The sequence below is a fragment of the Lissotriton helveticus genome, chromosome 6, assembly GCF_964261635.1.
Source record: "Lissotriton helveticus chromosome 6, aLisHel1.1, whole genome shotgun sequence".
Classification (NCBI taxonomy): domain Eukaryota; kingdom Metazoa; phylum Chordata; class Amphibia; order Caudata; family Salamandridae; genus Lissotriton; species Lissotriton helveticus.
This window is the reverse complement of record NC_136067.1, coordinates 1,652,274,312-1,652,294,209: the sequence shown is the minus strand read 5'-3', so window position 1 is coordinate 1,652,294,209 and position 19,898 is coordinate 1,652,274,312. Positions and strand designations below refer to the sequence as shown.

General features: G+C 45.5%; 1 protein-coding gene across 2 annotated transcripts in view; it reads left to right on the top strand.

The window, feature by feature from the left end:
- NAPB (NSF attachment protein beta) overlaps nucleotides 1-19,898 on the top strand; it is a 251,238-nt gene that overhangs the window by 206,916 nt on the left and 24,424 nt on the right. For both annotated transcript variants that reach the window (XM_078649504.1, XM_078649505.1), the window contains 2 exons: nucleotides 12,770-12,838; nucleotides 15,632-15,682. In XM_078649504.1, the coding sequence (XP_078505630.1) occupies nucleotides 12,770-12,838; nucleotides 15,632-15,682 (120 nt within the window). The remainder of the gene's footprint in view (nucleotides 1-12,769; nucleotides 12,839-15,631; nucleotides 15,683-19,898) is intronic.

Below are 19,898 nucleotides of genomic sequence, written 5' to 3'. Positions count from 1 at the left end.
GCCAGGTTTCTGAGAGGAACAGTACGTCCAGACCATGATCCTGTATCAGCAGGTTGATTTCATGCACATGTTTGGGGAGGGAGCGGCAGTTAAGAAGGCCTATCTGTGGTCCAGTCTTACCCGGGGGCTGACTAACTGGGTTACAGCGTGTACAGTTGACAAAAGGTTTACCTTCACCATGGATATAGCGACACTCCGGATTTTTTTCCGGGTGAAGAGCCTGGAGCATGTCACTCGTGTAAACCAAACGGTTGTGAAGTGAACCGAGCAGCGTCCCTGGGCCTGGGTCCGGACGGGCCCAGACGGGCCCAGACGGGCTTCCCTTAGGCGCGCCCGCTGCGCGTACGGTGTAGGCACATACTTTTATGCGGGGAGGGGGGCATGGCCTCCAAGGGGGCGTGGCCTATCGGCACGCCGGCAATGGCGCTATGGTTTCTGGGCGTTGACTGACAGCGCGAGGGCAGCTGTGCTAGGAGTTTGGAGCGGGTCCCGTGAAAATAATAATGTGAGTAGTGCTCTTAAAATCAGCGAACTATACACAAAATAGTACAAACTGTTTTTTTAAAATGCAATGTTGCAGTGTTGTCTAGCTCCCGGCTTTCCGCCTCAGGAGTGCAAAGGTTCTGGCAGGCAGCGCTTCAAAACAGCGGTTAAGTACCTGTTCTGAGGGGGGGGCGTGGCCTCCAAGGGGCCGTGGCCTATCGGCACGCCGGCAATGGCGCTATGGTTTCTGGGCATTGACTGACAGCGCGAGGGCAGCTGTGCTAGGAGTTTGGAGCAGGTCACGTGAAAATAATAATGTGAGTAGTGCTCTTAAAATCAGCGAACTATACACAAAATAGTACAAACAGTTTTTTTAAAATGCAATGTTGTCTAGCTCCCGGCTTTCCGCCTCAGGAGTGCAAAGGTTCTGGCAGGCAGCGCTTCAAAACAGCGGTTAAGTACCTGTTCTGAGGGGGGGGCGTGGCCTCCATGGGGGCGTGGCCTATCGGCACGCCAGCAATGGCGCTATGGTTTCTGGGCGTTGACTGACAGCGCGAGGGCAGCTGTGCTAGGAGTTTGGAGCGGGTCCCGTGAAAATAATAATGTGAGTAGTGGTCTTAAAATCAGCGAACTATACACAAAATAGTACAAACAGTTTTTTTAAAATGCAATGTTGCAGTGTTGTCTAGCTCCCGGCTTTCCGCCTCAGGAGTGCAAAGGTTCTGGCAGGCAGCGCTTCAAAACAGCGGTTAAGTACCTGCTCTGAGGGGGGGCGTGGCCTCCAAGGGGGCGTGGCCTATCGGCACGCCGGCAATGGCGCTATGGTTTCTGGGCGTTGACTGACAGCGCAAGGGCAGCTGTGCTAGGAGTTTGGAGCGGGTCCCGTGAAAATAATAATGTGAGTAGTGCTCTTAAAATCAGCGAACTATACACAAAATAGTACAAACAGTTTTTTAAAATGCAATGTTGCAGTGTTGTCTAGCTCCCGGCTTTCCGCCTCAGGAGTGCAAAGGTTCTGCCATGGGAGTCCGCTTAAACTGTGACTACATGCCTGCCACTACTGCCTATGTGAGTTGGTGCTTACACTCCTCACGACAGATATGAGTTTCCTTATATCTGTGGTCACTGCTCTTAAAACCTATAAGTCACTCCTATGGCAGGCTCTTTAGACCTGGGGGCAAGGTGCTTGGTTACAAGTGTGAGAGTGCCCCTGAATGAGCAGGACACCACTACAAACCCCAGAGTCGATTCTCCAGGCGTTGTAAGTGCAGTCAACCATTTTTAGACATAGGATGGACATAATTCATTACAAGATGTCTAACTATATTGTGCCTGCACCAAACCTGGTCATGTTTGGTATCCAGTGTTGTAAGTATGATCCCATGCACTCGGGAGCTCCTTAAGGGATCCCCCTGTAGACCCGGTAACAGCCTTTCAGGGTCTGCCAGCAAGCTAGTGCTGCTGCCGACCACAGACACAATTTTGTCCTCCTGCTGCTGAGCCAAGCTCGAGCAGGGGAAGGTAGAAAAATAGGTTTCCTGTCACAGGGAGGTGTGACCACCTCCCAAGGAGGACTTAGTGTATTGAGCTTGGGTTAGGGCGCTTGCCAGCGCCACCAGACTGCTTTGAAGGGCACATTTGGTGCCCTTCTTGCATACTCCAGTTTGAACCAGCTCAGGGAGCCCTTGGCTCCCGGTCTGGCGTGAAACTGGACAAATGAGATGGTAATATCCTCCCCTCTGTCCAGCCTCTCCTCTGGGAAGGCCCCAGAGTTGTTCCAACAATTTCCTTATGGCACTTACGGGCATTAGCCATGGGTGGTTCCTTCGTCATCATGGGACAAGACTCAACCCTGAAACTACGTCGCTTTTCAATCGTATGGACACTTGGGCTTTGTCGGACTTCGACTGGAACCGAGACTGGAACCGAGACTGCACCAAGGAAGACTCCTGCTGCTCCTGGTCTCGCTGTTCTTCAAGTATTCTTCATCGTCTGTGTCTGTTCCTCTGCCAAGTTCTTCAACAGGCCTGCAGGCATCAAGGACACCCAAAGAAATCTCCTTTGGAGTGAAAGAGCCACTCCCCTTCCATCTGCAGGCACTGCAACAAAGCTGACCGGTCTGCTGCTCCTGTCATCCTCCAGACTTCCTGAGGCCCAGCAGCACAGGTCGTGGTTCTACAACTCACTCGAGGCCTAACCTGTCCTCTCTGAAATTCTGAGGCCTGTATTCCTCTTCGAAACCGCTGGGACCAAATCCCTGTGCACTGCATTGACTTGCTGTTGCCAAGGCTTGTCGGCTCTGCACTCCAGAAATCTTCAGGCTGCAAGAAGATCCAGCCTCCACCACCTCTTTCTTCCAAGATTAGTGACCTCACCGCATCTTCCGTACTGTGGGCCTTCATCTTTGGTGAGCTGCTGGAAGTCCTCTTGCGACTCCTGTGTCTTCGACCTGTGGGTCCTTCTGAGGGTCTTCTCTTGCTTCAATGGGCTGCCCTGCTTGCTTGGGGCCTGCTCTGATTCTCCTGCTGTTGGCTGGTTCCTTAGACCTTGCTGGTCTCAACGTTTCTCCTTTATCGTCTTCCGCGCTGGTTGCGGATACCAAGACTTGTTGGTACTCTCGTCGGACACTGACCACCTAGTCACCGACATCCAATGTGGGAAAGCTTATTCACGGATCCTGGTATTCCTCAGCATCTCCTGGCCCTCTCATCTGTAGCGACAAGGACATCATTGACTCCTCAGAACCTCCTGACGTTGGTGGGCATTGTGTCTCTGTGCCCCCTGGTCACCTCGGAGTGGCATAGAGTCTGTCCCTCTGCTTGCAGGTTCTTCACTTCTAGAATCCACCCTTGGATTCCACTGGACTAGTTCACATTCTTCTCCAGAGGCATCATATTTGAAGTCATCCATTGTTGTCTACGACAGGTTCTGACATCACTTCACCCCTATGTACCCAGCTTCCCTGGTGTAGGTAACCTAGTTCCTAGGGCATCCACGTGTGGGGTTGCTCTCCAACATTCTGTCTTCCAAAGTGTTCTTCGAGGTCCTCTGGGAAGGGTCGTCCTTCTTCAAAACGGCAACCGTGACTACTCAATTGACTTCCATTGACCACGCAGCTGTGTTTCCACTCTGCCCCCAGCCTCAGTGTGATTCCTGGGTACTTACCTGGGGTGGTTCCTTGTGTCCTCGGCTCCTCTGGGTCTTCTGGTCAGAGTCCCATTTTCCTTTGCATTCCACTTTCTTAGTATATGGTTTGGTCTCCCTCTGGAGACCTCTGGATGTTGTTCTACTTACCTGATTGCTTTTCAAGTGTTCTTGTGTATTGTGTTGATATATCCAGGTAGGAGATATATCAATGTGATAGTGATATTGTGTTGAACTGGTAAAACAAGCTGCTTAACACTCCTTCAAGATAACCCTGAAGGTTGCTCTCCACAGTTACCACTTTGAGAGCTTTCTATGGTTATCAGAGACCACTAAAATCACCATAAGGATTGCCAGGATAAGTGCAAGGTGCACCACTTGAATAAGTGTATATCATATATTAAGCCACCTCCTACACAGACAAAACCATATGTTCAAGGCATATGAGCTGCAGATTGTACACTATGCATAGATCGCCATCTGGTGTTGGGCTCGGATGTTTGTATGTTGTTTTCGTCTTTGAAGAAGTCTTGTAGTCACAAGGTTGGTGACTCCTCCTTTAGTCGACAGTACGCATGGGCTTTGGCTCCATCGTTAGATTGTTTTTTTCCACCATCGGGTTCGGATGTGACTTGCTGCGCTCCGGATCGGTATCGTTATCGAACCCCCTTCGACGCACAATCACAGTTAACCAACGGTATTGTTTCGATTGCGTGCCTTCGACGCTCACCCTCAACAACTTTCAATTACACTTCGACGCCTGCGAACTTCGACGCGGGCTGTTGGGCCTACACGCACCGATAGAGATGGATGTCGATGGAATGGACTCCATTTAAAAAATGTCCACAGTGTGGTGCTACGTTTCCACACTCGGACCTCCATCAATTTGCAATATTTGCCTCTCACCGGAACATCGAGAGGACGATTGTGAAGCTTGCCTCTCATTTAAATTGAAAAAGACCATCTGGGATCCTCTAGCTCGACGTCGCAACATACGAGGCACAGGTTCCTTTCCGGACATCTTCCATCCAGGTCCCGATAACCTTCCGGAGCCAGAGGAGATTCCAGACTCCGAAGTAGACATCTCCAACGCCGAAGATGACATCACCCCAGCTCAAAAGGACGTGAGTACTGAAACCTCGGCTCCGACCAAGCCCACGCCAATGACTCCGGTAACACCTTGGCCTTCGAAGTTTTAGTATGGTGTGAACCTGAGCCCGAACACCCTACCCCCGGCACCGAAGAACAAACAAAAGACATCTGGCTCGAGCCAACCATCTGGTACCGAAAAAACACCCTCGGCACCGAAAGCTCAGTCATCCTAGTTGCCATGCCCTCTTCCACCGGCACCGGGAAAACATTTGGCACCAAAATCTCCAAAGGATTCCTCGGCACTGAAGCACTCCGATAAAGCATCGGCACCAAAGCTACCAGATAAAGCATCGGCGCCGAAGCAGCCGGATAAGCCACCGGCACCGAAGCACACAGACAAATCTTCGGCACCGAAACACACAGAAAAGACTTTGTCACCGAAAGCTTCAGAGCCAAGTCCATCAAAAGACAAAGCACCGAAAACTTCGGAATCGGCAAAGGATGCTGTACCGGACAATGTCCCAAAACATCCCAAAACAGCTCCCAAAGACAAATCTTCAACGCCAAGCAAGCCTATCGATCCCGAAGAGCTTTTCTTTGCGGATCCAAAACAGACTACTATCTTTATTCACACAAAGACTGGTCACATAGTCACAAAGGCGCCTACAAAGAGGAAACCAGAACATTTGCCACAAGCTCCAGTTCCTCCAAAGAAGATTCATATAGCTACTAAGACTTCACCACCTCCTTCACCTCCACCACCAGTTAACCCTAATTTAATTATTTCGCCACCACACTCTCCACAATCAGAGGATAGTGAAAATTCACAAAGGAATGGGCAATTAGATGAAGACATAATGCGATTAGATCCTGATGATTCACCACAGGAACCAGATCCATGGCATGATTATAACACTGATATGGATCAAACAAATGATCCGGACTTCTATCCCTTAAAACCATCCCCACCGGATGACAATGTGGGGTTTGCCCAGCTAATCAACAGAGCAGCTACATACCACAAGGTCAAACTTCATTCAGACCCTGTAGAAGAGGATGTTTTATTGGAGACTTTTGCCCAACCACAAAAATCTACTTGTGTCTTACCCATGCTACAAGGCCTTCTTAGAAATGCTCCTGAGGTGTTTAAAGACCCAGTTAGAGCTAGGGTTCTTAACCCCAGAGTAGATAAAAAATACAAGGCAGCTCCCAGTGACCCTATCTACATTAAGGGCCAAGTCCCCTTAGATTCACTAGTAGTTGCTAATTGCCGTGGGCAAACTCCCACGGGTCAGGTGACGCACCACCTCCCGACAAAGAATCTAAGTTATTAGACGCATCAGGTAAACGTATGGCGTCTCAAGCTGCTAAATCGTGGAATATAGCAAACACACAAGCCCTTCTAGCAAGATACAATAGGGCTCACTATGATGAGCTGGAAAAGCTCATTCAACATCTATCCCAAGAATATAAGGACAACGCCAATGACCTTATGCTAGAAGACAAACTTATAACCAATACTTCAATCAAATGTGCGCTTGATGCAGCAGGCACCGATTCACGTGCAATAAATACTAGTGTTCTGCTACGTAGACACGCCTGGCTCAGGGTATCTGGGTTTAAGCAAGAGGTGCAAAAAATGATTCTAAATCAACCATTTGATCAAGAGCACCTCTTTGGACCTGCAGTCGACACATCTTTAGAGAAAATTAAAAAAGACACAGAAACAGCCAAGTCTATGGGAGCCTTACAGTAACCATCTGCCAGAGGTTCCTTTCGTCGCTCCTTTTATAGAGCAAGTCCCAAAACAAATACATCAGAACACCCCACATCATCCTATAAAAGTCACAACCAGGGCTCCTTTTCTAGGGGATACAATAGAGGAGGTTACAGAGGTAACAACAATAAGGATAGAGGCAGAGGTAATAACACCTGCAACTCCCCTAACACTAAACAATGTCTTCCCTGCGCTTTCCCCCCCGATCATCCCACTCCTGCCGGGGGACGCCTCTCACAGTTCCTACCTGTCTGGAATTCCATCACAAAGACAAGTGGGTAAGACAGATTATCCAGTATGGTTATTGCCAGGAACTCACTTCGACACCCCCCAACATTCCTCCAAGACAGCGTCTAATGTCATTAGAACTCCTAACGCGCCTCAAACAGGAAGTCTTAGCAATGTTACAAAAAGATGCAATGAGCCAGTTCCTGTACTTCATCAGGGCACAGGAGTCTACTTTCTTTATTTCCTAATGCCAAAAAAGCACAGCTCTCTAAGACCAATGCTGGACCGCAGACCGCTCAACTTTTACATTCAATCAGACCACTTCCACATGGTCACTTTACAACAAGTGCTTCTACTACTACAGCAAGGCGACTTTCTCTCCACTATAGATTTAAAGTACACCTACTTCCACATTTCATACATCCTGCTCACAGGAAGTATCTCAGATTTGTGGTAGATGGTCAACACTTCCAGTTCAAGGTGCTCCCATTCGGAATCACCACAGCACCCAGGGTTTTCACCAAATGCCTCGGGGTAGTTGCAGCCTATCTCAGAAGACAACAAATTCATGTCTTCCCCTACCTAGACAATTGGCTCAAGAAAGCAAACTCCCTCAACAGCTGTGTTCAACACACACTACAGACAATACAGTTGCTTCACAGTCTGGGATTCACAATAAATGTAGGCAAATCCCATCTCCAACCGTCTACAATCCAACAATATCTAGGGGCAACAGTGAATACTTCCACAGCCCTACTATATCCCAATCCCATCAGGATAAATGCTATACAAATCCTAGTTCAAAGATTTCAACCACAATACTCAGTACCAGCAAGAGTGTTCATGCAGCTAATAGGAATGATGGCATCTTGCATTTTTCTCGTCCCTCATGCAAGATTGCAAATGCGCCCATTACAAGAATGTCTAGCACATCAGTGGAACAAGGCTCAAGGTCAACTAACAGATCTGGTGTTGGTGGACGACCGCACGCATCGCTCTCTCTGCCGTGGTGGAACACAAAAAACCATTCCAAAGGGTTGTCGTTCCTCGAGCCAGTTCCACAGATTGTGCTAACAACAGATGTATCGCTCACCAGCTGGGGAGCACATCTACAAACCCATACCATACAAGATTTATGGACCTCTCAACAAAAGCAATTCCACATCAACTACCTGGAATTATTGGCAATCTCTCTAGCGTTGGAATCTTTTCAACCTCAACTCCTAGGCAAAGCTGTCCTAATCCGTACAGACAACATGACAGCAATGTATTATATACAATAACAGGGGGGACACACTCGCTCCAGTTATCCCGTCTAGCACAGAGCATCTGGAGATGGGCCATTCCACAGAAGATATACCTCCTAGCAGAACACCTACCAGGAGTACACAATCAAATAGTGGATCTGCTCAGCCGTGAAACACAACAGATCCACGAATGGGAACTTCATCCTCAAGTTCTTCTTCCATTCTTTCACATGTGGGGACATCCAGACATAGATCTGTTCGCCACACACCAAAATGCCCAAGCTTTGCATCCAGGTATCCACACCCATAGTCCAAAGGCAATGTGCTATGGATGAATTGGTCAGGCAAATTTGCTTACGCTTTTCCGCCTCTCCAACTCATTCCATTGCTAGTGAGGAAACTCCACCAGCATTCTCTCACAATGATCCTCGTTGCTCCAACATGGGCAAGGCAACCATGGTTCACAACTCTGCAGCTATCAGTAGTACCACATCAAAAGCTGCACCTCTCACCCAAGCTTCTTACTCAGAACCATGGAGAGATAAGACACCCAGAACCCAATCAGCTCAACCTTGCGATCTGGCTCCTGAAATCATAGAGTTTGGCTACCTTAATCTTCCGCCAGACTGTATGAACGTTATCAAAGAAGCTAGACTCCCTACAACAAGGGCATGCTATGCAGCAAAATGGAAGAGGTTCGTCATTTATTACTCTCACAACAAAATTGACCCACTGGATGCTTCCATTCAAAACATCATCTGTTACTTTTTGCATCTACAACAATGTAACCTAGCGTATACATCTATAAGACTACATTTACCTGCCATAACGGACTACTTGCAAAACAGACAACATTTGTCTTTCTTTAGAGTTCCTGCGATCAAAGCTTTTATGGAAGGACTTAAAAGAATAATCCCACCAAAAGCACCACCCTCTGCAGAGTGGAATCTCAATATAGTCCTTACCAGACTAATGGATCCTCCATTTGAACCATTACACAAATGTGAACTACAGTACCTTACTTGGAAAGTAGCATTTTTAGTCGCCATCACATCTCTCAGAAGAGTGAGCGAACTCCAGGCATTAACCATACAAGAACCATTTTTACAATCCATCATAACAAAGTGGTTCTTAGGACAAACCCAACATTTTTACCCGAAGTAGTGTCTGCCTTCTATTTAAACTAGTCTGTTGAACTACCAGTATTCTTCCCTCAGCCAGACTCAGAGGCAGAAAGAGCTCTACACACCCTTGATGTTAAAAGAGCATTACTTTACTACATTGAAAGAACGAAATCCTTTAGGAAAACCAAACAACTTTTCGTAGCTTTCTCCCCACCTCATAAGGGCAATCCTATATCCAAAACAGGAATTGCAAGGTGGATTGTAAAATGCATACAAATGTGCTACCTTAAAGCCAAAGGCACGTTAACCATTCCCGCTAGAGCTCGCTCTACACGTATACTAGGGGCATCTATGGCATTCTTAGGGAACATTCCCCTAGATGACATATACAAAGCAGCAACTTGGGCCACGCAACACACCTTCACAAGACAATATTGTGTAGATGTGCAAGCAAAACTACAAGCTAGTGTCAGCCAGGCTGTATTAAAAGCACTTTTTCAAACTACAACAGGTGCAGGTAGCCACCGTTAAGGAGGATACTGCTATATAGTCTATGCATATTGTACAATCTGCAGCTCATATGCCTCAAACGGAAAATGCTACTTACCAGTATGCATCTGTTCTTGGCATGTAGAACTGCAGAGTTGTACACGCCCACCCCCCTCCCCGGATACCTCTATCTGATCAGGTATTCTCTTAATTAGATACATCACACATGGACATCTTTCTATTTCTCACTACTCCAACTAACCCTACTGGCAAAACAATCTAACGATGGAGCCAAAGCCCATGCGCACTGTCGACCGAAGGAGGATTCACCAACCTCGTGACTATAAGACTTCGTCGAAGACAAAAACAACATGCAAACATCCAAGCCCAACACCAGATGGCGATCTATGCATAGTGTACAACTCTGCAGCTCTACATGCCAAGAACAGATGCATACTGGTAAGTAGCATTTTCCTTTCTGTGCAAAGTCTCAAAGTTATTCGAGAGTTATCCATTTTGTTAGATGTATTGTTCGGTCATATTGGTTGCTCCTGATAGCAAATAAATAATAGTTGGATTTAACCATCAAGTCCTAAATTTGTTAGGAGGTGTTTTATTAGAGCCTCCTTACATTGTAATACTAACCCCATAGAGATGAAGGATTAAGGGCCAGACGTACGACCTGTTTTTGCATGTACAAACGGGTTTGCAAAAATATCATGGGCCATGTACAAAGCCTATTCAAAACCATGTACTAATGTTTTGCGACTGCAATTGCGGTTACAAAACGCTCGCAATTACTACCTACTTCAAGTAGGTTTTAATGCATTCGCAAATTGGGAAGGGGTCCCTTGGACCCCTTTCCCTTTGCAAATGTATGGAAAAATATTTTTTAAGGGGTGGGACCACTGCCTGCCCTTAAAAAATGAAACAAAAACGTTTAATTTACATTTTTTTTTAAACGCATCTCATTTTCCTTTAAGGAAAACGAACTGCATTAAAAAAAATAAAAAACCTGCTTTATTTCGAAGCAGTCCATGACATGGTGGTCTGCTCAGCCCAGCCGGCCTCCAACCCTGGGAGGGCCTGTCATTCCCAATGGGCTCGCAAATTGCGAGAGGCTCATTAATTTTCATGAGCCTTTCAATTTGTGAACCCATTGGGAATTGCAAACAGTGTTAAACACACTGTTGTACATTATATTTGGCGCCTCGCAATTTGCGGCTAATTGCGAGGCGCAAAATAAAATGGTCCTACATCTGTCCCTAAGCCTTGAGGCTCAATTGGGCACAGTTGTTTGGGCAGTTGCCTTCAATACAGATAATACTGGACAGTATTGTCCAGTAATGCTGACTTATTATTATTATTATTATTATTATTATTATTATTATTATTAATGACATTTCTAAAGCGCAAACAAAGGCCCTTAGGCGTCTCGGCGCTGGGAGACAATAGTAAGTACAACGCTTCACTATTGGTAATAACTATCAGAAACGCCTGTGTGCAGTTGTAGAGTTAATAGGCACATGACAGTATTGGAAATAGAGCAAGGCAGAGAGGACTATTGGCAGGGCTTGGAAAGGAGAGGTGGCATTGACAGCCCAGGTGGAGGATGTAACATCTCTTAGAACCAGAGAATGCTCGAACTCTTAAAACTTTAAATAGATCTATAGCCTACTCAGATAGTTGATTACTTTAACTACAAAAGTTAATGGATTTAGCTGGGAATGGACATTGTAATCAGTATGAAATCCACCCCTTTTCCAAATAAGCCCGGCACCATCTCTCCTCTGACTGCCTGGTGGCCTGACTGAATAAATCCTTGGTTGGGTCTCTTGGAAGTTTTTGTCATGAACCCAAATCTACCAATTGTCTGATTAGTGGTTGTTTAGAAGTAACTCGTAAACACTTAGAATTGTTTCCGGATCAGGTGACGGAATGTAAGATAATCAGATAAGTCCAAAAACCAATAAAGCTTTCTCAACATATAACTTATTTAGGCAGGGAAGCGCCTAGCTGATATCAATTGGAGGCCCATAGTGGGGGGCGTAGGGGGATATGACTTGCTAGAAAGAAGGAAAGTAAAAAGTGGACCATTCAGGCCCCTGATGTAACATTCTTAATTTCCACAAATTAGATGGTGGTGGTACAAAGATGAGGTTTAACATATACCCAACAGGATGTAATTCCTCTCAGACAACTGGGATATCTCTAGTGAGTGAAAGAAGTTTAAATACACCAAGTCTTACCCCAAGAATCTTGACCTGGTATGGCTCGGCCACAAGACTGTTCACCATGTCCATGAGTTTGGGAGCACTCTTTTTTGTACTCAACAGAGTCCAGTGCTTTTTAAACGTAGCTTCCATACCAGTTCCAAATGATCAATTTGCTACAGCCCTCTAAGCTCTTCACTGGCTTGCAGCTTTACACTGTGCCCCATTCGAAGCACTTTGCATCACCCACTGAGCCATCCGTGCCTCTGACCCAATATTTTTACAGCACCAACTTCACAGCTATTGCCCAAGAAGGACCCTCACATCCAGAGTAGGTCTGCTTAGTATCACCTTTTCAGAAAGTGTTGCTTTGGTAGAACCTCGTTTGTGGTATGTAGAACCAAACTCAACATTAAGACACCTGCACAATCACGTAGACTTTCCAAAAGCAATAAAGCCCTACAGGTTTCCAACCATCTGAGCTTGGCACACAAACATGACCTGCCACAGAAAATGATGCTACAAAATCAGACTTTTGAGATTAATAGGAAGATGGTATGTATAAACCAGGACTCCTGTAATGTAAACCCTTCCACATCACTGATGTGTAAGCTCTGCTCAAAGTCTGCAACGGAACAACCTGACTAACCCTTCCAGCTCTCACATGTGACACCCAACACTTAGGTCCCACAATATGTATGTATATTCATTCAGCCATGCAAATCAAGTTGGGGAGCATCCTCTTCCTATGCCCAAAACATGTTTTAGGCCACAAAAGTGCTATATAGTGAAAGCCAAATGTTATGTATGTTATGTTAGTACTTGAATGTTTCTGGTCCAGAGAAAACTGTGTTGTGTTTTTTACTTCATAACTGAAAATATATTTACTTTTTAGCATTTAAATGTTAGTAAAAATAAACGCCAGCTTACTATGGTAAGGTATATTTAGACAGTTGCTTTTGTTTATTACAGCTCGCAGTAGAAAAATATGAAGAAATGTTTCCTGCTTTTTCAGATTCAAGGGAATGTAAGCTTCTGAAGGTGAGCACAACTCATCCAAAATGTATTTAAGCATTGACCTGTTCAGTAACCGTTCCTTCTTCAAAATTCTTTTTTTTATAACACTAGGGAAAAACACAAACCCTGGGGTTCACATACTGTGGTCGCAAAGGCAATGTCAGATCTCGGATATGCAGCAGCTAATGGATTTCCTGTCAAGAAAGGGAATGGGAGCTTCTCCCAAATAATAACTTATTTTTAACTAGAAAGGGTTGAATTTCTCAGAAGTGCAATTCATTTTACATTCTGCATATTTAAGATTTCGTCATCATCTGCATATTTAAGATTTCGTCATCATTTGCTGACAGTAAAGGTTTGTAAGATTCCTTTCATTGACTTTAAACTGTGAGCAACAAATGTCTTCACAACCACCTCAATATCTTTACCCATTGCAGTGCATCGAAACTTATGGGAAACCACCTCCAAATGTTTCTGGCTTCTAGTGTGGACTGTCAAATCATCACAATCCGGTTATAAAACACATAAAACAGTGAGGGTGGACCCACTATAAGGAGTGACTTACTAACTTGACTTTATAATGCATGGGACAAAAGGTAAGGAAAATCATTCAGGAGCAAATGCTTTGAGGTGAGAACTGAAGGTCCAATAATTAATTCAGCACTCACATGTTTGGAGGAAGAGCTGGCTATTAAATTGCTTTTGGAAATATTTTCTGTTTGTGGCATTGTGTAGATGAAACAAAAGAGGGTAAAAAGGGAGGCTCTTGGAGGTGGTAAGACCTTTTCCCCAAACTGTTTATTCATGATGGGAGCAGTGTAAGACTGTTCTGCTTGGCAGGTCAGATGGTTTCTAATGCATAAGGTGGACCTATAGTTTGGAGCTGAGTCATGCAATTGCATTAGGCAGATAATTTTGAAATCAATTCTTGTGGTGCAAATTTAAATCTGGAGTGATGGTTAACCTTTATAGAGATCAATAGAGTAGTGTTGAAGATAACATCTAGATTCCATTGAGTTGGTGAGAATGGAAGGAGTGCCCAAAGAGTGAGGCTTGATTGAAGTAGTTTATTTAGGTTTCACAGGGCAAAATGTTTTTTGTATGAGACATATGAATTACATAAATATTGCATGTTTTCTTTCCTACATTATTTCTACATCTCACAATGATGATGCGTAAGATTCACATTCTGTGACATACATGGTACCATGCATATAGTCACTCATACTAATCAACAACCACTCATGTAAACCCCCATTATAAACAAAAAAGTAATTCTCGTTGTCATAATTCAATGTTACTTACAGTCACAAAATGAACAGACAAAAAAACGTGCCGGAGAATTAACACAATATTGCCATTGCCATCATTTTGGCAGGCAAAACAACTGCAATTTTCTTCGATATGTTAAAACCAAATTAGGAATGTATGTGCAAACTGTACATGACATATGTTGTTGACCGCTTGAACAAACATGGAAGACTCCAACTGGTAATTTGAGCACAAGATGAATAGCTCATTTACCCTGGACATAACAACCTATTTCTCTGTGACTTAAATAACATGCAAGTTGGTGTCTTTGAGTATGACTGGATCATTATTAACATTAATCAAAACAGCGGTCCTAAAAAAGAATTATCACATTCTCTGAGGGCCACTCAGTTCTTTTTAAGCCATTATAAGTACAACTTTTAAACTGGTAACACTGGCATCTCAAATGAATGATTGTGACTCTTCTTACTGATGGTGATTAATACAGTCGGAGAGAGATGACCAGAAATGAGGGGCGGGAAGAATGAATAGGCATCACAGTAAGCATCCCTAGTGGCGTTTGTGTAGACTTCTCTAAGCAGGAGCTGGATGTGTCTGAAGCAAGTATGTTTAACTGCTGTGTTCAGAACAACTGTGCCGCAAGATGGTGGTATGTGGTTCTTGTGTGATACCTATTCAAACAGAAAAAGTCACAATCATGGTAATAAGCCATACTCTGATACAGATGGCAGACTGGAGTTTGAGGAGACGGAGATTCAAGGTTGGGCATAATGACAATCACAGGTGAATTTTTTTTGTGCGCTTACTAATTCTGGCTGCCCTACTTTCCTTTAGGTAAGTAAGTTATATGCCTAATCAAATATATAGCTCTGATGGACCATTGCGTTTGAGTGTAATTACTTGTCTCCTTCATTCTTGAGTTCCAAACCCTCGACCACCTCTCACTGTTAGTGTTCATGTCTTGAAATGTATGAGCCAAGTGAACAAAAAAGGGTTATTTGAATTCCATTGGAAAGCAGTTGTACCCAAGCAAAAGTACCCACCTTTGGTACTGCTGAGTGACCACTGACCATCCCAAAACCCAGAGCAAATGCCCCACTCAATCCTGGAATTGCAGTTATATGTGCTGAAGAGAATGAGCATATTTTGTTAATTGTAGCTGCAGCTATCTGAACCGCGTGGCATATGCAATCTAATATACTAATCTCCCTATCTGCTTGCTTGTAACCTGTTTTTCATAACTTGTGATTTTCAACAAAGAAGATGGTAATGGAATAATTGCAAAACCCATGTGGAGTGGGAAAAGTTGGAATTGGAATTCTGCATATAATGTAAAATTACTTACATGTGGTTACACTGAAGTAGACAGCACAATATGCTGGAAAGAAGAAACCAAATTTAGGATTGGCCCTTTTTTTATCTAGTTTCCTTCTAACTTATTAATTGATAATGTATATAAAGCACAAATGCCTTTAAATATGGATTCTAGAATGTCCACTCTACAATAAAATAATATGTAATTGCAAAATATGTTTTTTCTATTAGAAATTGCTTGAAGCACATGAAGAACAGAATATTGAAGCTTACACAGAGGCAGTAAGTAGCCATGATCTTTATATGCTCTTGTGTGCAAGACAGTAACACCAACAAACAGTAGACATACATTTACAGCTTGCTAAAATGTGAGATTATGTTAAATCCAACTCCTGTATGAATGTTTAATTTTTGGAAAAAACTAAGAGCCCTACATTGATGCGTTTTGGAAAGCTTCCTGACCAAATGGATTTGGGAATGGTTTCCAAACTAATCTGATCGGGAGAGTCCACCCGACCGAGTACGATGCATCCGGATGCTTCCAGATACGATTTGGTTGGACTCCCGTTGACTTCAATGGGAGCCTTTGTTCCGACCGACTGTATAGGCTCCCATTGAAGAAAGGGGTAGCTGGGGAAAATCAGGCACCCTGTGGCGGGCACCCCTGGTGCCTGCCACACTGTGCATGACTCTTAAATGAGGACTCATGGGCCTGATTTGGAAGGCTCCAGTTGCAGGGGGGCCCACTATAGGCCCCCAAAGTCTGATTCTGACTGCCAATTCGAGTCAGACGGCACGATTCAGAAATGCTGTCCAAACCCAGCATCGTACTCTGTCGCTTGGAAGCGTGGCCCGTAGACACATACAATTCTGCTCCGTTCGGCTCGGTCATTCCAAATGCCATCAAGTTTGGATTGGGATATTCCAAACACCTAACTCGCATCATACTCCGTCGGTTGGAAACTTTTCCAAGTCTGTTGGAAAGACATATTCCCGATCCGATTTGGACGGAGCAAATGCCGTTAGGAGATCTTCCTAACCGCATCAGAATCAGGCCCAAAGAAGGAATGTAGCCACAGTCGGTAAATCTAATTAATTTTGTTTATCCATAAAAGGGATGAACAGAATAGACTAGGTGTGGTGTATGACAAGGGTCGTCCATGTCAAATTAGCTGTTTAACATTCAAAAATACCCTCCTTGAATATACTCAAACCACTTTTAATTCCAGATGCACACAGATAACCCAGATATCAATTTGACTGAAGTACAATTCAGTACCCACATCTTCTCAGATTGCATGGCCCAAATTTATACATCTGGCTAAGGAAAATGTTTCGTTAACTGATCGGATCAGTAAGCTAATGACCAGATTTCCTAATTTTTCAGACAACGCAGTGCAGTATTCAGATTTACCGAGCAGTGCCATATCTTGGAAAATTGGTCTGCTGGTGGAGTAATTCCATGTGCTGAATCATAAACATGTTTCTTCGCCTGATGCATAACGTCACACCATGATGCAGAGATCACTGTGTGTTATCTACCAGTACAAATTACTATGCACAGAAAACATCAGACTACTCAAGTGCATTGGATGTTTCCTGTGCCCTGCAGCACACATGGAAGATGTTTTTTGTTATAGAAATTAGCTTGTTTCCCCTTGCTTGTGCCTGTTTCATGTAGGCTTTAGTGTTTGATAAAAAACATCAAGTTTTCTTAGTAGATCACCTTTTGCGCTGGATAGCAAATATCATGCTATACGCTGCACTAGCACAAAGACTTAATAAATGTGGGACTAGGTGAACTATTTGTTGGAGGCAACTGAACCACTAGGCCTGAGAAGAGCACTCCATCTTGGTACACAAAGCTAATACCTTTATATTAAATTACATTTTACTTAAAATACTCAAAAATCTATTCTTTATTGAGCCATTGCCAACATTATTTAAACTGCTTTATCCAAAAGCATACAAAAGGGGGTGGTGATGGACGGAGCATCTGAACCAATCAAACACTCACACCCAGTCAAAAGATCTGGGTTTAATCCATCACCGTTCTTTAGCCCACTCTGCCACCCCAGTTCAGACATGGCCATATGCAAATCTTTTGCCTACGCGCTTATCGCTGCTACAACACTCTTTTAAGTGCGCTTATTGCTTTTAAACTCTCGCGCTGTTGGTCATCGCGCTCTGAGCTTCTAGAGCTCGTTTTTACTGCACTGTCTTTCTGGTGTCGGCTCCGTAGGCCGGGGAATTTTGGTAGGCTTACCTGCACTTAATAACTGCACTACACCCGTACCTGGCGGGATAGAGTGAGTTTACCGGGTCCGTCCGCCATCTTGGGTGGGGGTGAAGTCTGTCAGCTCGCCGGGCGCCATCTTGAGTAGGTCAAGGGACGCAGGAGGCGGACCTCTGCACTTGGTGTGCTTATTTAAGACACCGTGGTGCATCAGCAGGTCAGAACTTTTGCCTACGCGCTTATCGCTGCGACAACACTCTTTTAAGTGCGCTTATTGCTTTTAAACTCTCGCGCTGTTGGTCATCGCGCTCTGAGCTTCTAGAGCTCGTTTTTACTGCACTGTCTTTCTGGTGTCGGCTCCGTAGGCCGGGGAATTTTGGTAGGCTTACCTGCACTTAATAACTGCACTACACCCGTACTTGGCGGGATAGAGTGAGTTTACCGGGTCCGTCCGCCATCTTGGGTGGGGGTGAAGTCTGTCAGCTCGCCGGGCGCCATCTTGAGTAGGTCAAGGGACGCAGGAGGCGGACCTCTGCACTTGGTGTGCTTATTTAAGACACCGTGGTGCATCAGCAGGCCAGAACTTTTGCCTACGCGCTTATCGCTGCTACAACACTCTTTTAAGTGCGCTTATTGCTTTTAAACTCTCGCGTTGTTGGTCATCGCGCACTGAGCTTCTAGAGCTCGTTTTTACTGCACTGTCTTTCTGGTGTCGGCTCCGTAGGCCGGGGAATTTTGGTAGGCTTACCTGCACTTAATAACTGCACTACACCCGTACCTGGCGGGATAGAGTGAGTTTACCGGGTCCGTCCGCCATCTTGGGTGGGGGTGAAGTCTGTCAGCTCGCCGGGCGCCATCTTGAGTAGGTCAAGGGACGCAGGAGGCGGACCTCTGCTCGGTCCAATACTATAAAGGAATAGGGGACCAAGCGCGCAGCGGTCACGCGCAGCGGGCGCGCCATAGGCGCGCCGGAGGTGTGCCAGAGGTAAGCCCGTTTGCGCCCGTTCGCGCAACGGGCGCGCATAGGGCCGTTTCCTCTGGGCTTCCGCACTCTCCTCCCCTAGTCTATTCCCGGGCTGCTCTTCTGGAACTTAGACCGACTCCGGCGTCTCAGCCCCAGAGGACTATGGCTGCTCTTCCATCCCAATCTCTGTCTTGCGGCTTGCTTAATGTGCGGTCGCTCTGCAAGCATCATACAGAAATTTATTTTCAGATTGACTCCGCGGGGCTGGACGTGTTGTTTCTAACCGAAACGTGGACGCGGGAGGACTGCCTAGTTGAGTTGGGACTTGCATGCCCCCCTGGCTTTAAAATCTTCCACACCCCTCGGCTGAAGAACCGAGGTGGTGGAATTGGTATCATATATAGAGAGGAACTGGGACTTTTTCAGCTTAAAATAGGTGAGGTGGCGGGTTTCGAACTGATGGGGTTCTCTTTCAGAGCCCCAGAGAGAACGGTGCTCTCTGGTGTGCTCTGTTATCGACCTCCGGGTTCAGTACCTTCCCTATCGGTTTTTCTCGACCTAATATATGATTTATCCAACACTCATTCTAAGCTGCTGGTCCTGGGGGACTTCAACTTATGGCAGGGGGGTCCACTGGACGGAGCGTTTACAACACTTTGTCAGGCTCTTGGTGACATTCAGCTGCAGCAACTGGTCGTCTCAGCGACTCATAAGGGAGGTCATATCCTCGACTTGATTTTTGCTGACGCCCAATTAGCTGTGGTCACCGATATTTTACGCCAATGCTGGACGGATCACGCACTGGTGGCCTTCTCCCTTCATTTAGGTGACCATTCTCCGGAGCCAGCCGGGGTTGGAATGACGAAACTGGGTAGACCCTGGTCACGACTACTCAGGCTCTCTCCTCTGCCTTCTCTACTCCCGGACAACTACTGTCTGAGTAACTCAGTGGAGGAAAGTTACCTGACTCTGTGCCAGTCGATTACTGAGTCGCTGGACAAGGTTGCTCCTCTTCGGAAGTCTCGTGGGAGAATAAATAGGGCATCTCCCTGGTATACGGAAGAGCTTCGACAGCTGAAGCTGAACTGCAAACGTGCTGAGAGGGCGTGGAGGAAGCAATATCTACCATCAGCAAAAGCCTTGTTCAGGGTCACACTACAGGGCTACAAAGCTCAGATTAAGCTCGCCAAGGCAGCTTTTTTGGAATCCACCTTGAACCAAGCGTCTAACAAATCGCAAGCACTGTTTAAGATCGTTAGGGACATGGCCCACCCGTTATGTGTGGCTAATATGGTCCC